At 36.8% G+C, this 19,936-nt stretch overlaps 2 protein-coding genes and 1 non-coding gene across 3 annotated transcripts; all 3 read left to right on the forward strand.

Annotated features, from left to right (window-relative positions):
* The first annotated feature begins 12,256 nt into the window (after positions 1 to 12,256).
* On the forward strand, positions 12,257 to 13,827 carry LOC121770002 (acid phosphatase 1-like). Its single transcript, XM_042166794.1, has 3 exons — positions 12,257 to 12,697; positions 13,056 to 13,259; positions 13,338 to 13,827. Exons 1-3 carry the CDS (start codon positions 12,303 to 12,305, stop codon positions 13,513 to 13,515), a joined length of 777 nt encoding a protein of 258 aa, XP_042022728.1. The 5' UTR covers positions 12,257 to 12,302; the 3' UTR covers positions 13,516 to 13,827.
* A 1,509-nt stretch (positions 13,828 to 15,336) lies between these two features.
* Positions 15,337 to 15,491, forward strand: LOC121773137. The gene has a single exon (XR_006044708.1). It is a non-coding gene; the product is annotated as a small nucleolar RNA snoR135 (small nucleolar RNA).
* Positions 15,492 to 18,912: 3,421 nt separating this feature from the next.
* Positions 18,913 to 19,720, forward strand: LOC121771201 (suppressor protein SRP40-like). Its single transcript, XM_042167980.1, has 2 exons — positions 18,913 to 19,253; positions 19,330 to 19,720. Exons 1-2 carry the CDS (start codon positions 19,009 to 19,011, stop codon positions 19,613 to 19,615), a joined length of 531 nt encoding a protein of 176 aa, XP_042023914.1. The 5' UTR covers positions 18,913 to 19,008; the 3' UTR covers positions 19,616 to 19,720.
* The last annotated feature ends 216 nt before the right edge of the window (positions 19,721 to 19,936 follow it).

The following is a 19,936-nucleotide window of genomic DNA, read 5'->3' on the forward strand; positions in this document are numbered from 1 at the left end:
AGACAAATAAAAACCAAGCAGACCAAAGAAAGCACATTGACCGAACAGGACTCAAGACTGACTAACCGGACTGTCTCTTACAAATGGAACTTCTTGAGGTTGGAAATGTGCCATGTTCGGGGTACCTGTTCTCCTGACATGTGAGCCAATTTGTAAGACCCTTTGCCGAGGACTTCTGACACCCGATACGGACCTTCCCATGTGGGTTTGAGCTTGCCCAGCTTTTCTGCTCGGCTTACTTCGTTGTTTCTCAAGACGAGATCTCCCACTTGAAATTGCAGCTTCTTCACCCTTTGGTTGTAATACCGGGCTACTTGCTCCTTGTACTTGGCTGCTTTTATGCATGCCAATTCTCTTCTTTCTTCGGCAAGATCTAGCTCGGCTCTCAGTCCGTCGTCATTCATTTCTGCTGAGAAATTTAGAGTTCGGGGACTGGGTATGCCGATCTCCACCGGAATCACGGCTTCAGTGCCGTACACAAGACTGTACGGAGTTTCACCGTTGGAGGTTGTGGGTGTAGTTCGGTAGGACCATAGGACTTGAGGGAGATTTTCTACCCATTGTCCTTTGGCTTGTTCTAACCGAGCTTTTAACCCTTTCACCAGGATACGATTTGTTACCTCCGTTTGTCCGTTTGCTTGTGGATGAGAGACCGAAGTGAACCGCTGTTGAATATTCAGCTCTTGGCACCAATTCTTGAACGTCTTGTCGGTGAACTGAGTCCCGTTATCCGAGATGAGGATGTGGGGTATGCCAAATCGGCACACTATGTTCTTCCAGACGAAATCCAATGCCTTTGAGCTCGTTATCGTAGCTAATGGTTCAGCCTCCACCCACTTCGTGAAGTAGTCCACGGCAACGATAAGGAATTTCATTTGCCGAGGAGCTTGAGGAAGTGGTCCCACTATGTCTATGCCCCATTGCATGAAAGGCCAAGGGCTTTGCATAGTGTATAGATCGGTCTGCGGCATCCTTGGGACATTTGCATGAATTTGGCACTTCGTACACTTCTTGACGAGCTGCACTGCCTCTTGTACCATGGTTGGCCAATAATATCCCCATCTTAGAACTTTTTTAGCTAAAGCTCTGGCTCCGATGTGGCTACCGCACGATCCTTCATGAACTTCTCTGAGGATGTAGTCCGTCTCTTCTGGTCCTACGCACCGCAATAACGGCTGGAGGTAAGACTTTCTAAAGAGGACTCCTTCATGAAGTTTGTACCGAAGTGCTCGGCACGTGATCTTCCGAGCTTCTCTCTTATCCTCGGGCAATTGTCCTTGATCCAGATACTGCAAGATCGGCGTCATCCAGTTCGGCGAGCTGGATACTGAATGTACCTCGGCTTCATCAATGCTTCGATGCATTAATTCTTCCGCCTTTGAGCTCGGATCTGAGGCCAACTTACTTAAGGTATCTGCTCGGCTATTTTCCGCTCTGGGAATGCGGATTATCCGAAAATAGGAGAAACTTCGGCTGATGCTTTGCGCTTTGTCCAAATACTTCTTCATTCTCTCGTCACGAGCTTCACTTGTACCCAACATGTGATTTACTATGACTTGTGAATCACAATGGACTTTGAGAGATTTGACGAGCAGACTTTGCGCTAACTGGAGTCCGGCCAGGAGGGCTTCGTACTCGGCTTCATTATTAGTAGTGGGGAATAGGAACCGAAGTGAGTAGGTTACCTCGTGTCCGTCGGGAGCGACAAGTAAAACACCAGCTCCACTTCCCATCTTGTTTGAAGCTCCATCTACGAATCCGCTCCAGCAGTCCGGCGGCTCTTCTTCGGATTCCAAGGGCTGTGCTAGTTCGGCATTGGCAGAATTTTTTTGTTCGGCAATGACAGGGATTGCTTGATCGAACTTGGCCTCTGTAAGAAAATCTGCCAAGGCTTGTCCCTTGATGGCTTTCCGAGGTAGGTACTCGATTGAGTGTTCTCCCAGCTCTATGGCCCATTTGGCGATTCTGCCTGATGCTTCTGGCTTGGTCAAAACTTGCCGAAGAGGCAGATCGGTTAAGACGCATACCTTGTGAGCATAGAAGTATGGCCGCAGTCTCCTTGCTGCATTTACTAACGCCAGAGCAATTTTTTCCAGAGGTTGATACCTTGTTTCTGGACCTCTTAATGCTCGGCTTGTAAAGTAGATGGGAAACTGCTTTAGGCCTTCTTCTCGTACAAGCACCGCGCTGATGGTTTGATCCGATGCCGCTAAGTATAAGAATATTACTTCGGCTTAGGTTGGAGCAGAGAGAATAGGAAGCTCGGCTAGATAACTTTTGAGCTCGTCAAAGGCCTTTTTCTGCTCGGCTCCCCACTCGAACTTTGGTGCCTGTTTCAATACCTTGAAGAACGGCAGTTGCTTTTCGGCTGCTTGGGAAAGGAATCGATTCAGTGCGGCTAGACATCCGGTTAGCCTTTGCACGTCATGTATGGACTTCGGCATTGCCATGTTCTGAACGACTTGAACTTTTGAGGGGTTTGCCTTGAGTCCGTCCTTTGAAACCCAACAACCCAGCAAACGGACTGAGCTTTTAAACCTCTGCTCTATGACTTCAGAGACGATTTAGTCTTCCCGGCAGGGAGAGCGTCAATAGTTAGGATTACTCCATCATATTGCGGCTCGTTATCGTCTTCGGGATCCTGTTGCCTTTTCGGATCCTGAGGAGCGCAGTTCGCACCTCCCTGCTTTTTGTTCTTTTTCGGCTGCTTGCTTTGGTATTTTTTTAACGTCCCTGCTTTCACAAGGGCATCAATACCTGCAGCCAAATGTCGGCACTCCTCGGTATCGTGACCGTAGTCTTGATGGAAGGAGCAATATTGATCCTGAGGTCGGCGCGCGGCCGATTTCGTCATCCGCCTTGGTTTTTCGAACATATCGGAATGTAGTTCGAAAATTTCCGCTCTTGACTTGTTTAAGGGTACGAACTGAGCGGGCGGCTTCTCAGGATTGAGACGTGGTCCCAATCTGCCTTGTACCGGTGCCCTTTGAATTCTTTCAAAAGGAGTTCGGCGAGGAAGCCTCTGATCGCTATGATCGGGCTTCTTTTCGTCTCCTCTAGATGAGCTGTCTAAAGACCGTTTTCGACGGTCTGCCTCATCGGCACGGGAGAACTGGTCCGCAATGTCCCACATCTCTTGAGCTGTTTGCGGACTGCATTCCACGAGCTTTCTGTAGAGAGCTCCGGGCAGGATTCCATTTTGGAATGCCGAAATGACAAGTAGATCGTTGAGATCATCTACTTGTAGGCATTCCTTGTGGAATCTCGTCATGAAGTTGCTGATCTTTTCGTCGCAACCTTGACGTATAGAAAGCAGCTGAGCCGAAGTGATCCGGGCTTCCGCTTTCTGAAAGAACCTCCTGTGGAAAGCATCCATTAGATCTCGGTAGGATCTAATGCTGCCTTGAGGAAGGCTGTCGAACCACCTTCTGGCGTTCCCGATGAGCAGCTCGGGGAACAGTTTGCACATATGGACCTCATTGAGACCCTGGTTCGCCATGTTATACTGATAGCGTCCCAGGAAGTCATGAGGATCCACCAACCCGTCATAAGTCATTGACGGTGTCCGGTAGTTCCGCGGCAAAGGAGTTCGGGTGATATCGTCCGAGAACGGAGTCTTTAATGCTCCGTACATGGCGAACCCGACATCTCTTCGGTACGGAGGAGATGGAGTTCTCCTGTGGTTCCGGTACCGAGGAGGAACAGGAACATGTCGGGGTTGAGGATTCTTTCTCCTGGAAGACACGTCACTACTGCGGTAGTGACTTTCATGTCTGGATGAGGAGGGAGGATCCTCCGTTGTCTTCTCCGGCTGTTGGCTCTTCTGCAGGAAGGTTAAGAACTCCTCCTGCTTCTCGGCCAAGAACAGCTTGACAGCTTCATTTAAATCGGGCTGCTGGGAAGACTCGGTGCGATGAATCCTGGAGTGGCTTGTTCCTTCTTCGTGAGAACCGGAGGTAGATGTCTCCCGAGGCCGTTTTTCAGACCTGCGAGCTGGACTAGCTTCCTCACGGTTATCACGAACGGTATTATGGGTGTTATGTGATCTGGTATGCATTTTTTTGGGGTGGAAAAAGGGTCAAAAATTCGCTTTATCACAAATTTGGTTCTCTGTTTCCCACAGACGGCGCCAGTGATGAGCTTGCGAATTTTTGATGGTGATGAATGCAGGAAAATGTAGATCACGACACAGAGATTTTACGTGGTTCGATTTACTGAGGTAAATCTACGTCCACGGGAAGAAAAGAGGGCAGAGTTGTATTGCTTGATCTGTTTTCTACAGCTTACAATACAGACTTGCTATTTGATCTTTTATCTCTAGAGAGCTTAACAGAACTTTTTTTTATCTATCTGACCTAGGTTCTTATTTATACATTGAACCAAGATCGTGGCATGCAGCACCATTTACTAGGTAGTGGATGTCGTGGAGATCGTGGCGATCTTGCATGGGTCCACTATCCTGCATAAGTTAAAGACTGCTTGACACCACTAAATAGATCGTGGGTGTAGTGGAGGTGGAAATCTTGCATGAGTCCACTACCTCCTAGTTCGGTCGAATACTGAGACCGAACTGCTGAACTATTGCCGAGCAGCTTTTGCCGATCTGAGAGTAGAGCTTGATGCCGACCTGAGAGCAGAGTTTGATTGGTTGGCTTTTACCGAGCTGTAGGCTGGGGCCGAACTCTTTGGTTGTGCCGAACTGAACTCTTTTAGTCATGCCGGACTGATACTCTTTAGTCATGCCGAACTGATACTCTTTCTTGGGCTTTAGGCTGATGGGCTTGTTTAGTACGTACTCCATCACTACCCCCCCCGAAAAGCGAAGTGAATCACTTCGGCATTCTGGATAAAAGTACGGGGTAAGTTGATGTTTGTCCTCGGTCTTATGAAGTGAACTCTTCTTTGACCGGACTTGGTTTGTGTCCTAATTTGGCGAATTTTATCGCTCGGATCGGACTTTCCGTTGTCCTAATTTGGGGATCGGACTTTCCCTTGTCCTAATTCGGCGAGTTTTATCGCGTGGATCGGACTTTCCCTTGTCCTAATTCAGGCAAGTTTTATCGCGTGAATCGGACTTTTGTTGCAGTTCGTTTCCGACGAAGTGCTTGATTCTTAAGCTGAATTGTGGTCTTGTATCCTCTTTAGAAGCTTGGACTTCACAATCGTTGGCTTATTGCAGCTCGTTTCAGACGAACTGCTTGTTTAAGCTGAATTGTGGTCTTGTATCCTCTTTAGAAGCTTTGACTTCACAATCGTTGGCTTATTGCAGCTCGTTTCAGACGAACTGCTTGTTTAAGCTGAATTGTGGTCTTGTATCCTCTTTAGAAGCTTTGACTCACAATCGTTGGCTTATTGCAGCTCGTTTTAGACGAACTGCTTGTTTAAGCTGAATTGTGGTCTTGTATCCTCTTTAGAAGCTTTGACTCACAATCGTTGGCTTATTGCAGCTCGTTTTAGACGAACTGCTTGTTTAAGCTGAATTGTGGTCTTGTATCCTCTTTAGAAGCTTTGACTCACAATCGTTGGCTTATTGCAGCTCGTTTTAGACGAACTGCTTGTTTAAGCTGAATTGTGGTCTTGTATCCTCTTCAGAAGCTTTGACTCACAATCGTTGGCTTGTATATGTTCTAAGAAGGGGATCAGCCTTCGAAGAACAAGATACCTCAGTAACATTTGTAAGAGACGACACGCACAGAGACAGACAAAACACACAGACAAAACGCACAGAGACAAATAAAGACCAAGCAGACCAAAGAAAGCACATTGACCGAACAGGACTCAAGACTGACTAACCGGACTGTCTCTTACAAATGGAACTTCTTGAGGTTGGAAATGTGCCATGTTCGGGGTACCTGTTCTCCTGACATGTGAGCCAATTTGTAAGACCCTTTGCCGAGGACTTCTGACACCCGATACGGACCTTCCCATGTGGGTTTGAGCTTGCCCAGCTTTTCTGCTCGGCAATGGCTCTTTTCCTCTCCAACTCACTCACTTCATTTTCTTTCTTGATGGATAATTGATGAACTACAACTACACCTATTTATAGTTATTCAAAGATGGATAAACTAGCTACCTAATATACACATCTCCACTACGTGTCATGATTAGCTTAATTAGAAAGCCATCACATACTAACCATATATTCCACCACCTATTACATATTGGAGTTGTGGCTTCATTTTGACCATGAACAAATAAGTATTCTTCCACTATATAACGTAGAGGATTTGTAAGCATCTTTTTAGCCCTGAGAAATCACAAAATTTTCACCACTATTATGAGGTGGTGATGCAGCAACTTCATCATTTTTCCTAATCTTGAAGCAATTGAGTTTAATAAACTCAACACAAATTGGGTGCGACTCGGGTAGTATACACCTCAGCCGCCCCTTCTAGGCTGCTATCCCTACATTCTAACGGCGTTAACTACCAATGACACGTCAGCCTACGACGAACTAGGATGTTTGAGGGCGGTGAACAACACCGCCGTTAAGTTTAGCAAGAATCTCCTTTTATCTTTACTTGCTCTAAAAGCGGAATTCCCCGATGTTCAAATATACCCGACGGATTACTACGCAACTGTGATAGCACAAATCAAACTCAAAACCCCACTAGGCAAGTCCACTACTTTCCGGGGAAAAAAATGACTTAACTACGGTAGAATGCAGAGAATTATAAATTCAATTGCCCGATCAATATCAATTATAGTGTCGTTTTGACTTCGTGTTATGTGTGTTTTGATGATGTAAAATTAATAGGTTCGAGGCGTAGAAACCCCGCGTTGAGGTCTTGTTGCGGAGGTGGGGGAAGATATAAGTATGATATGAAGAGGTTTTGTGGGAACCCTAATGTGACTGCTTGCTCAAACCCTAAAAACTCCATATATTGGGATGGTTTGCACTTTACACAAGAAGTGTTTCGTAATATTGTTGCCATACAAATTGTGCCGGCGCTGTTGGTGCTCGGATGCCGACTAATATAAGTGTATGTGTGTGCTTCAAAATTAAAATGTTGTGGACAAATTGTAATGTTATAAGGTGTTATGTCGATTAAATAAATTAATAAATAAAAGTATTGATATATAGAGAGAGAGTCTCATTATATGCAAATACACTCCTTATTGCCGAACCACAAAACCATACCAAATTAGGGCTTTTAGATCTAGTTTTTTATGGATGAGATGCACAAATTTATAAATTATTTTCACCTTCATCACGAACCTATTTTAATTCATCGGAAGGCAAATAAGTCATACTAACATGTTACGGAGATTTAACTTCATTCCAGATTCCAGAATATATTACTTCATTCCAGTAGGTTTTTACTTCATTCCAATAGGATTATTACTTCATTCCAGTACGTAAATGCGGTTTCGCCGTCGCGTACCGTTCTTTCTCTCTACAGTGTCTATCACCACTGCAACGGCGCTGATATGGTGTAATAAACACATGGAATGATGTAATAAATTATCTGAATGAAGTATGTGTAGAAACATTTGAAGTCCTACTGGAATGAAGTAAAAACTTTATCCAATGAAGTAATAACGTTTCTGAATGAAGTAATAAATCCACTTGAATAAATTGCATTTTTTAAAGTGAATAATGTAAAAACTCAGGTCAATGAATTCGAATGAAGCATATATTGAATCATTTCAAAAACTAATGGAAGCAAGTAAAAACATGTTGTAGTTTCAAGGTATTACGTATGGAATGAAGTAATAAACCTAATACAATGAAGTAAAATGGGCTTGTAATGAAGACCAAAAAAATTTACACAACAGCACATCTCATCAAAAAACTAGATCTAATAGCCTTAATTTGGTCTCTAGTTCGGTCTATAAAATAGGTTCGACATTGATCACAACTCTCTCTATATATATGCCATGTGCAAAGAAAATCCTTACAATTTCACTGTAAATATATTATGATTGCACGAACAAAATGTTCTACAAAATTCAAATATCATAAAACAGTAGACAGAGAAAATCATAATAAAGGAGAATATGTCTCTCATTATTTATTGGGACCTATTGATTAACCACCTCATAAACACCTAAACCAAATATTATCCATATGTGCTCATTTCTTATTCTTTTTCAATTGAAAATAAATACTGATCATACCTTATTCAAGTACGAATCATATTGTGAAATTTATTTACTTTGTCCCCTTTTAAGTGTTATGTTACAAAATTGAGTAAAAATAAATGTGATAGACTTCCAATTTTATCTTTATCATAAAGTTTGTAAAATACTAAAGGTAAAAAAATAATTAACGGCTCTGACACTAATTTTAGGACGAAATCGTTCTAAATTTTAATCATAAAATATAATTATGATCTCCCAAGAACCAAGAATTATATATGTTTGAAATTTGGATATGAGTGTTGAAATTACTTAACAATCTCGCGTCGTGTGATGATCAAGTTGTAGTGTGATTAATGCTCGAAGCAAAAGTAACAAGTTCGAATTCACCGTACCGCGGCCTTTGATAATTTATGTTCATTTGTAGATAAAAAAATACAAATGATGTAATGGCTGAAGAAAAATTATTGGTTATAATTCCAGTGGTCCTAAGAAAGGCACATGCAATACAATAGGACAACCAAATTTAAAAACGTGGCTGAATAACTCAATTATTGAGTGGTATTTGATACATCAATATCAATTTAAGAGTGAATTACATAAATGGTACATGATCTGTCACTTTCGCACATAAATGATATCTGATCTTTATTTTATATCGTTTTTTATACTTACAAATCACATTTTTGGTACCTGGTGTGATTTTCACCCAAAATACGCTCCAAACAAGTACATTTTCTCATTTATGTCATAGAGGATATTTTGGGCATACACAAAACTAGTACCAAAAGTGATATTATAATATCTTCTCCCATTCTACTAACTTTTTATACTATTATTATTAATCAATACTAATATTATTATTTTGATGTTATAAATTAATAATTAATTTATTTTAATATCATTCAATGATACTTAATTATAATATATTAATAATTATATTTAGTTATTATAATACTAAAAACTAGTAGTAGTAATTAATAAATAATTATAGTATAATTATTTAAGTTATGAATTATATAATATTATATTATTATTTTTAATTAAATTAATAACTAATCAATATAGTCTTAATAAAATTTAAAATTGTGAATTGTATTCATAATGATATAAAGAGTTGAATATTTTTAGTTAGGTGTTTTAACCCTAAAATGAGTATAAAATAATTTAATAAAAAATATTTAATTGATTTAATTACTTTAAATAATTAATTTAATTAGGTATTTTGTTCTTGATTAATATTATGAATGCAATTAGATGTATGTATAAAACACTAAAACGAAAGAAGAAAAAAGAGGAAATATAAACTAAGGAGAAAAAAGAAAGAAGAAAGGAGGATAAATACTAAAAAGAAAGAAGAAAATGAAGAAGAAGAAGAAGAAACTAAAGAAGAAAAAAAGAAATAAGAAATGAAGAAAAAAAATTAACATATTTGGTACTATTTAATTGAAATTTTTAAAAATATTCTCCATAACCAAAATATCACATGTTTGATATCTAAGACTATTTTTGTCATGGGGTACCAAAAACGATATAAAATGAAGATCAGATACCATTTATATAGTTTAATACAATTTTTATTTCCTGGCCCAGTCACACGGCCACCAGAGTAGTACAATATAATTAATTCTTATATTTGGTACACAAAAATTTACTTCACTTTTTTTGAATCGTAAAATACAACTTTGCAAGCACTATCTCATGGTCTTTTTACATGCAACCCTATGTATATGACAAAAATTTATTCAAATACACAAACTTGTTTTGACTATTTGTCACATGAATGCCAAAAACACTAAAAAACAAGAAAATTAATCATGCAGTGCAGTTTATTTGATGGTAACATGATTTCCTTTAACTAATAGATCGAGGTTTGAGACTTTTAAGTCCATAAAAATAATGTTGCATTAATGGAATATAAATAGTATATTCTGGAGATTGCAATAAACACTTCACAAAAGAGTGGTATTGGATGAGACACGAGGGACCGTGGCCCCTTAATAATTGAATGAATTTGATCACGTGAGTGATTTGTGATTTCGATCATACTAGATAATTATTTAATTTCTTATATTTCCATAGCCCGTAGGCATATATTCTTATAAGTTTAAGGTTCATTTACTTATTAATGCAAATTGTTTGTAAGTAGTATTCCTTTTGCTGCAGATGACAATTTTATTATATTTCAATACAAGTAATTATTATGCTTGTGGTTTGATGTATCTATATAATAAATTTAATTTAATTTTTTTAAAAGGGTATATATAAGCCAAAGTACACTAAAGTTGTGACTTGTCGGAATCCATTATTGAGGATGAAATCCTATAGATGCATAAGTAGTGTAAATCGTTGCATGTACATTATTTTCTCTCCGTATAAAGATAAATTAGGAATTAACAAATTTAAATCATAAAACCCTTTGAAAAAATTGTGTTATAAAACCTTAACCAATACCCTTTTCGTATGACTCAAAAATTTGCGCACCAATGTAAATACATATGATTAATTATTACCCTCCCTTTCGCATTTCATGTGACAAAAAAAATTCCCCCGTGTTTTGCGAAAATCATACGCAGTAAATAGTTAAAGTATAGGGAAATTAAAGTAAAAGATAGAATCATGTAGATGAGACTCTATATTATTTAATTTTTTATTTTACTTTCTCTCAACTTTAACTATTTATGATTTTCCAAACAGTACTGCAAAAAATAAATGCGTCACGTAAATGGAACAAAGGAAATAGAATAATTGAGATGCATGAAACCACTAGACTTGTGAATAATACATGGTCCCATGATTCAACATATATCAATCATTAATCCAATTGACCGCGTGCAATAATATAACACGTTTAGAAAAAAAATCAATCGCTACTTTTATAAAGTGATTGAAGTATGTGATAGTGATACAAAGATTTCATTTGTAATTTGTGTGGTTACAAAATGAAGAAAACAATGAAAATTTGATAAGTATTTATATTTAGAAATTAAATTATATTTTTATTTGATCAAATTATCGATATGACGCAAAACAAAAGATACGAAAAAACCACACACAAAAGATATGATCTTGGAGCCATTTTAAACAATCCAAACACTATGGTGAAAATTCTACCAAATTAATAAAACTTGGAAACCCCCCAAAAAAAGACACGTTTGCGCTGGAAAATTTCAATCGACCTTTAGTACTTTCATTTTCAAAATTAATTAGGGTTATACGGCCCACCTTCGAAACAAATAAATAAAACGTCTTGTCATATTTAATTTCATCAACTACTTCATAACATGTGTAGCATGCATGATATGAAATCCATAATTATTGACTTATGTTTCTATTTTTTGACCGGCACTCATCAGTCTCATTCAAGATGTTCACATTCTTGAGTAGCACAAAATTTTATGAATAGTTATTAGATAAATTAAGTAGAAAAGAAAAAATAGTTGAATATTTTAATAAGTATAAAGGAATTTATTTCCAAATAAAAAAATGGACATCTTGGGTGGGACGAACTAAAAAGGAAAGGTGGACATCTTGAATAAGACGGAGGAGTAATATACCCTCAAATTAAAGTAATATTAACTTTTAGTAACAATCATAAATTATACAAAAATCAATTATCATCTCAACGCAATTAACTAATGGTGGAAAAAATCTACAACCAAATTATAATTTTGTTACTTGAAAAAAGAAAAAAAAAATCACACATATTATTGATGTCCTTGATATCTCTATCATATATAAAAAAAAGTGACGGTCCTACCGCATTTACTTTTATCAATAACAATGATATTTAACTTACGTACCCTACTGATTTACTGACTGTAAATATAGTAAAATAAAATGCTATTTTCATATAGGATAAGTCTTTTCATATTCATATAGGATTTCATCCATCCATCAAGATTTAATGTTTCATTTTACGACATAACCTATAGTTAATTTGATTTGTTTTTTAAAAAAAAAATAACAAAAGCGAACTTGTATTAATTTCTCCTCCGGAAGAAAATTTGATTAATTTGAATTTCTTGAAGCAAATTTAGCTTAGACGAATTAAAGCACTTCAACAATGGACATCTTTGATATTGTTTGATTGGCTAATTTGGTAATTCTTTACAAAATAGAGGGCAATTGAAAAAGGATTCAATTATTTAAACCCCCCTTACTCATTGAGAGTGTCATCCAATCCAATCCCAACATCTCTCAACTCTCCAAATTCAAAAATGAGACTCTCTCTCCTTGCTTTCCTTGCAACCCTACTCTCAACTTCCCATGCGGCCTTCAACGCCGACAACCCCATCCGGCAGCTACGCCGCTCCTCCGGCCGCATCGGGCTCGGCCCCGACTACAAAGTCAACTGCCAGAGTTTCCGAGTTGGGGTAGAGGCCAACAACCTCCGAGACTGGATCACTGTCCCTAGCTATTGCAAGAACTACATCAAAACCTACCTCACGAAGAACCAGTGGGGCCTCGACATTGAGGCCGTCACTAACGAGGCCTATGAGTACGCCGTGCACTTCCAAAAGGACGCCTTCCTCAAGGACATTTGGGTGTTTGATGTCGAAGAAACCCTCCTTAGCAACCTCAACTACCTTGCTAGCTCCGATGTCCAATATGGGTAATATCGGAAAACCTAGATTTGACGTGTTTGCTATGACTGATAACACATACTCCATTCGTACCAGATAACATATTTTCCTTTTTAGTAGTATCTTAAAATAAGATGACACGTTCCTATATTCGGAAAAAGTTAGTTAACTTTAGCCTAAATTTGAATCATCCAATCATTTTTTTTCTCTAATAAAAATACTGTAATTACTTTTTCTCTCTTAATTTAGTTCATTTAACTATATTTTTTAACTGGGACACGGAAGAAGTAGTTAAAGTAATAGTACTACAATGTAGTCAAATCTTTCTTATCTCATCCACCAAACCAAATGTCAGTAAACTAAAGAGTTTAGGGTTTTGTCAAGCAGGACACAACCTCTAGGCCTCCATTACTACGAGTGGCTGAGGGCCAACGGCACGGTGGTGCCGGCAATCCAAGAACTGTACGACGAGGTGTTGGAAATGGGATTCGAGATAATTCTTTTATCCGCAGCACCGAGTAGTGAGAGAGAGACTCTGGTGATTGCCTTGACGGATGCTGGCTATTCGGGATGGACGAAGCTCATCCTCAGGCATGAACACAATTAATTGATGTGGTGTGTTACTATTACTATTACATGTACTGATGAAATAAAATATGGAACACGCAGGGACGAGGCCGATAATGGAAAATCAACGGTGCAGTTCAAATCCGAGAAGAGGCTAGAGCTAAAAGGTCTACGTTACAGAATTGCAGCTAATGTGGGAGATCAATGGAGTGACCTGACTGGTGAATATGTGGGACTTAGGACCTTCAAAGTGCCTAATCCTGTCTACTATGTGTTCTGAGTTGGGATTTCTTGAACTTGGTTTGGTTGCTCATGAAATTTGTGTCCTAGGGTTTATGTTATGATGCAATGTTGTTGTATGTAATAATGATGATGATATCCTCATCATGTGTGGAAGGTTTGGTTGCTCATGAAATTTGTGTCCTAGGGTTTATGTTATGATGCACTGTTGTTGTATGTAATAATGATGATGATATCCCCATCATGTGTGGAATAAAATGATGGACACGTGGTGGCATGTCGTTTTGTTGTCATAATGTCTAAAATTGCGATTCATATCATCTATTAATATTTATAGAGCATTATATTTGTATGTATTGTGTTGACATCAATAACGTATGTTGTTGACGTAATTATCACTTATCAATTTAAGATAGTTATCAACTGATTATATCTTTAGTCTTAATTGGAATATACGATATAATATTACTTCAAGGTTTAAATCGAAATATTTTAGTTACTGCTCACTCTTGAAATCGATATGCTATGGGAGACTTAGATATATGCACTCGCAAATTTCTTGTCAAAAAGAAAATTCCACGTCAACAGCTCATGAATTATTTACTACTTTGCCCCACGATATAATTACGTAGTGGATTGTCATCGCAAAGATAGGATATTAGGCCCAAAATCAGCAATGGCCCACTCTCTCTCCTGATATAACTCATGGGCTACTAATGAAGGCCCAGTTAAATATTAACTTTTACTCTTACTAGTTCAGTTCACATTGTTGTTATAATACTCCAAACGTCAAACTCAAATTAGATTGAATGTATTAAATACTACTCCCTCCGTTTATCTATAGTTTAGTCATTTTTCCATTTTGGAAAGTTTCCTCATAGTTGAGTCATTTCCCTATATAATAACTTTTTACTCTATCTTACTTTATTCTCTCTACTTTATTCACTTTCTACTTTATTCTCTATACTTTTTTCCTCCTCTTACTTTTTTATCTATTTATTTAACACATCCAACATCTCTTTCTTAAACTTCGTGCCGAAAAGTTTTGCCTCAACTATGAAGAAACGGAGGGAGTATTATACTAGAATATGATACTTACTTTAACGTTTAAACCGAAATATTACTCAATATATAGAGTGTCATAAATTTGACATGTCCCAAACAATATTTCTCAATCTTGAAATTGATGGGACATACTAGATGCCTACTTGAGTAACAATGGCATCATTTCAACAGTCGATAAAAAATTGCATTAATTATTTCTGGAAATATATCGTAAAAAATAATGAAATTTGGTAAAATTATGCTTCATTCTCCAACTTGAAATATTTGTCGAATAAATCCATAAAGTTTGGAATTATTCAAAATTATCTCGGCGGACTTTTAATTCCAAACTTTAGTTTTAAAACAAAAGGGTTGCTTTCATTATGAATAGATTAAATTGTTTAATTCGCCACGTGACGCCCATGTATGATTCCTCGTGTGAGATACAATTACCAAATTTTTTGCCATGTGATAATTTTGAAGAATTCGATATATCAAAGTTATCCTTCCTGGATTCTATAATTGATATCCGGATCAAAATTTGATCAAACTTTACGAGGATTTTTTTTTCGGAGTTTGCCACCATCATGTATTAGGTTGGGCTTTTAGATGTCGGAATATTAGGCCCAACCTACAGCCCATATTTCTGACAGAAGGCAGAAGGGTGTTTTGGGTAGATAACTTATACCAAAAACGCACAAAACCCTAATAATCCTATAGACCGTTTTCTGCAGCTTCATCTCTTCCAATTTTCTGTTTTCATTTAATTATTTTCTTCTTTTTTGCTGGATTTTGGATGAATTAGAAGTTCTGAAAAAATGCAGAGATAGTGTGTATCGACGTTGTGCGAATTTAATTCAAGGTGCACTTTGATCGAAAGTGTTCTCTGCAAAATTGAAATCACAAGGGAAAGATGGGCAGTTGTGTTTCATATTTTCAATTGATTTGTCAACAATCATCTTCCCTACACACTCCTCAAATTTCATATTTCTATTTTTCTTCCATTTTTGTTGATTCATCTATAATTTTGAGCTCTTTATTGACTCTACTACTAATTGGTCAGTTTTGCTGTGCTCATTTTTAATGGTATCAATTGAATCAAATGTTGGACCAATTAAGTTTTCTTGTACTAATATTCAATATGTATAATTAATTAGAAATGATTATCGGAAGAATTTTGCAGCGTTATACCATATCCTTTCCCAAATTGAGGCCCAACATTGTACAAAAATCTTAAATCAATTATGCATGCATATAGAAATTTGGAGTTCCATACTAACAACAACAATAAAAAATAGAAAGAAAAAAAAAGATATAAAATTGAGACGGCAATTATATTTGAAATTCGGTAATAACAAACTCCGAGTAATATGCATGATATTATTTTCCAAACTGAAAATTTGTGAAGAAAATCAGACTTTTGGAAAGTTCTACGTTATTCGACGCGGAATTCCCACGGACGTGGCGGAAGTCAGCCATTAGGCCACACACGCGCGGATACGGAATTCGGAAGAGGACGTCGCAGGTCCGCGGCCTTCTGCGGAATTCTGCGCGGCCTTCCTGACGTCCGCCATTGCGTGGACTGTCACGGAATTCCGCAGGGAATTCCGGCCTTTGCATTAAATTTTTTTTTCTATAAATACATCCCGTTGATTCCGGCCTTTGCATTAAATTTTAATTCCGTAAATTCTTCCGGAAATTGGTTAATTTGTGAATTTGTGAATTTTTTTATGTGGAAATTCCGTCGGGAATTCCGCAGGGAATTCCTCAACTGTGCAAAGGGAATTCTGTATGACGTGGCAGAGCAGTGGGAAGTCCTTATGACGTGGCAGAGCAGTGGAAGTCCTTATGACGTGGCAGTGGGAATTCCGCGGAGAATTCCGCCGGGATATCCGCACCACTGCGGATGCCCTTAGGGCCAATATCGGTGATTAAATTTATTTAACTGATTTATGTGGTTGCTTGCTCTTTAAAAGTTAGGTCATTGATAATGATAAGTATGTTTCAATTATATAAAATGTGTGGCCCCTTCAATTTGATGACTCGTATGGAATTGGTGAAAGATTTTGACACATAAATTGATTATAATCTTATCAAGAATCTTTCATTGGATTATGTTGTCTCTCCTTCTCTTTTTTGGGTATATGGAAACTTGGATTCCCCACCAAAGAAAATGTCCAATTAAAGACTAAAAGTCTAAAACTAATCTACCAGTATATTATCCATAACTTCTGTATTTGGATGATATATTGATTCTATTCTATCTTTAATATATTTTGTTCAAGTGTCTTTTACTTTTAGAGTACTTTTTATGAAAATATCATTATATTTTAATCAACCAAATTTTTTTAATGAAAGTTGTGAATACATTGCATAGTATCAACTAGCTAAAAGTTTTATTTTATCGTTTTAATTTTTAGTAAATAGACTTCTTTTTCCAACTAAATCAAAAAAAAAATTAATAGTATAAAATTACGATTTACAGTCCACTAGTTTTTTCCATTAATTTTTCTTTCACATTTTTTAAATTGATCAGGTCAAAAGTGAAAGTTTATGCAAACTGGGGGAGGTATTTGAAAAAAAATACTGTAGTAGAAAACATTCAATTGCTTCCTATTCAAAATCTATCAAAATTAATTCATATTATTTGCTATAGAGTATTCCCAATGCTTCTCCTAAGAGTTTTAATTCCTCAAACATAAAAAAAAAAACATAATCCCTTGATATATTTTGTGAAGAATGGAGAAAGTCCATCCTTATCTGAACAATTCAAAAAAGATGTCCCCAACTAGGAAACTGACATTCTTGTTATTGATAAGTCTTTAAAAAATAAAAGTCTGAAAAAATGCCAACAATTTCATTCAAGATAAGGTTTTATTATGAAAATGATGGATCAAGTTGAAGCACTTTTTCCCACCACTTTTTTTTATATATAAATTACACTCTTCTAATCCTCATTACATTACAGATTAAGAGTTTGTGTCAAATAATTGTCTTTTTAATTATATGTATAATATTTTGGGTTTGCAAATAAAAAAAGTCCAAACATCATATATCGCCTTAATTATTTAATTCATTGTTTATTTTAAATAATAAGATTAATCCCATTAGAACAAGTGTCATCATCTTAAGGTGTAACTATCACGTTTGAATGGTTTAGACTAAACATATAGTATTTGTTCAACTTTTGATTATTAGTGTGAAAGTATTTCTTGAATTAAAAAAAGGTCGTCAATGGTAGTATTAAATGTTATCTTATCAATTCGGATAAGAAAAGATTGAAAAGGTAGAATATTAAACAAATATATATCCCTATAGATCTAATTTCTTAAATTGGAGTATTATTTTTATGTAAATATTAGAAATAAATCTGAACCGTTAGCTTATGTATGATTTACAATCGAACCTCAATTCATGGACCTAGTCAACATCTGATTTGGACCCAATTCTTATCATTTTCTCAGACCAAGTAAAATATGGAGTATTTTTTAAGAGCAATTTATAGTTAATAATATATGTGGATATGGATATGGACATATGTTGTGCCATGTCATGTCGATTTGGAACCAATGGCAAAAAATGTTTCATGTGGTTATTGCTTAAGATAGGTGGCCAATCCCATGTTTATTCAAATCTCTCTCTACCTACTATTTAAAATCTTGATTTATTGCTAATATACATTGTCAACAATTATTTGATATTTCTTCTCACAATAATAAATACTCACTCCTTCCATGAATAAATGTTCCATAGTTGATCTATTCCAATTTTTAAAAATTATTTGATTTTATATTATGTATATGAATGATCCTCAATTACTTGCATTAAAAGATTTTGATGCAATTTCTTAATACTATATGAAAGATCCTTTATTACTTGTAATAAAAGATTTTGAGGTGTGGAAGATTAGCTATATGTACATGTGTTTTATATACTTATTTAACTATATATGTTTGGTGGGGATGAAGATTGAAGATAGTGACTAGGATGTGGATACCCTCCTAGTACTATTGAACTTATCTATGCCCAAAGTAGGGCAAATCCCAAAGTCAAGAATTCATTTTAAACCATACATGAAGATAATGGCGAATCTAAAGATAAGGCATGAAAAAGTAAGGCAAATAAACATTTCCCTAAATTCATCAAACTTGATGGTCCCTTTAATCTCACCTCTAGTTTCACCAATCCAACCGTTCAACCCCCTATCTCAAATCAACACGTGTCCCTTTTTAGCTGCACCATTTGATGCCGTCCACGTGTCTTGTTTTTAGTGTAGGTAACATGGGATCTCTATGCACCCTAAGGTATGAGGAAAAAACCAGCCTAATCCACTCATATTTATCCCATTTTACATGCCAATATATAGTATGTTTCATTTGGTTGGTCTAACAAATTCATGTTATTCATTTATGTGAAGACTACAAAACTCTATCCGGTTCATAAAAAGAGTTGCTTGAGATCCCTTTAATTTGTTCTTGTTTTGGTAAAGATGGAAGGAGGGAAAAACAGTCATAACATGCTTCAAGATTCATGGATTCAATATGAAGAAAGTGAATCAATATCAGCCACTTCATCTTCCTCCATAGGAGAAGACTCAGATGCTTCAAATGGATCCTCCATAACCTCGTCTGATACAGTGGATGATGCATCTTCGTCTTCGTCTTCGTTGAACTCGAGCCGCAGTGGAGCTGCTCTCTATGATCTTTCAGATATCATGGACCAATTGCCTATCAAGTGAGTAAAGTTTTGATTTTTATTTTGTGGGTGTGTCTAATATTTTATGTAGACTGAATTAAGAGTGTTTTTGCAGAAGAGGGCTTTCCCAGTTTTATCAAGGGAAATCAGAGAGTTTCACATCAATTTCAAGGGTGGCAAGCATTGAAGATCTGGTGAAGAGAGCAGCAACTCCTTTTAGGAGAAATTTGAAGGCTTCAAAGAGCTGTGGAAATGGTTTGCATAGCTACAAGCAGTATACTCTACCTAAGGCCACCATAGCAAAGAAATCTCCAAGGGGTGTTTCCCTCTCATCATTTCCTAGCAAGAGAGGGGGAGTTATCAACACCAAGCCCCCCCTTACCCCTCACTTGGAATGTTAAGCAATTTTGTGATCATTGTCTAATTTCTTTCATTGTTCATAGCCACTAAAAGTACAGAAATGAGATACTTTTTTTTTTAATTTCAAATAGTTACTTTTTATCCCACTTTGTGTTTGTTTGGATAGAAAAAAGCAAGTTTGTATGTTTGTAGGGATGGTAGGTATTAGATGCAATGATCAAGATAGTTATGAAATGATCAGAATGGAAGAAATAGTAGGGAATTGAAATAAAGCATATATAGTAGTAACTAATTTCATTAAAAGATTAAAAGGATTAGTTCCTAAAGAAAACAGCTAGATATTGGAAGACATCATTAGATCA

The sequence above is a fragment of the Salvia splendens genome, chromosome 16 (genome assembly GCF_004379255.2).
Source record: "Salvia splendens isolate huo1 chromosome 16, SspV2, whole genome shotgun sequence".
Classification (NCBI taxonomy): Eukaryota; Viridiplantae; Streptophyta; class Magnoliopsida; order Lamiales; family Lamiaceae; genus Salvia; species Salvia splendens.

What these genes read in the sequence shown, in the direction of transcription:
- LOC121770002 (XM_042166794.1), top strand. Translation starts at nt 12,303, where the DNA reads ATGAGACTCTCTCTCCTTGCTTTCCTTGCAACCCTACTCTCAACTTCC. An exon ending in AGCTCCGATGTCCAATATGG is followed by an intron (nt 12,698 to 13,055) that starts GTAATATCGGAA and finishes TTTGTCAAGCAG; the next exon opens with GACACAACCTCTAGGCCTCC. An exon ending in TGGACGAAGCTCATCCTCAG is followed by an intron (nt 13,260 to 13,337) that starts GCATGAACACAA and finishes TGGAACACGCAG; the next exon opens with GGACGAGGCCGATAATGGAA.
- LOC121771201 (XM_042167980.1), top strand. Translation starts at nt 19,009, where the DNA reads ATGGAAGGAGGGAAAAACAGTCATAACATGCTTCAAGATTCATGGATT. An exon ending in ATGGACCAATTGCCTATCAA is followed by an intron (nt 19,254 to 19,329) that starts GTGAGTAAAGTT and finishes GTGTTTTTGCAG; the next exon opens with AAGAGGGCTTTCCCAGTTTT.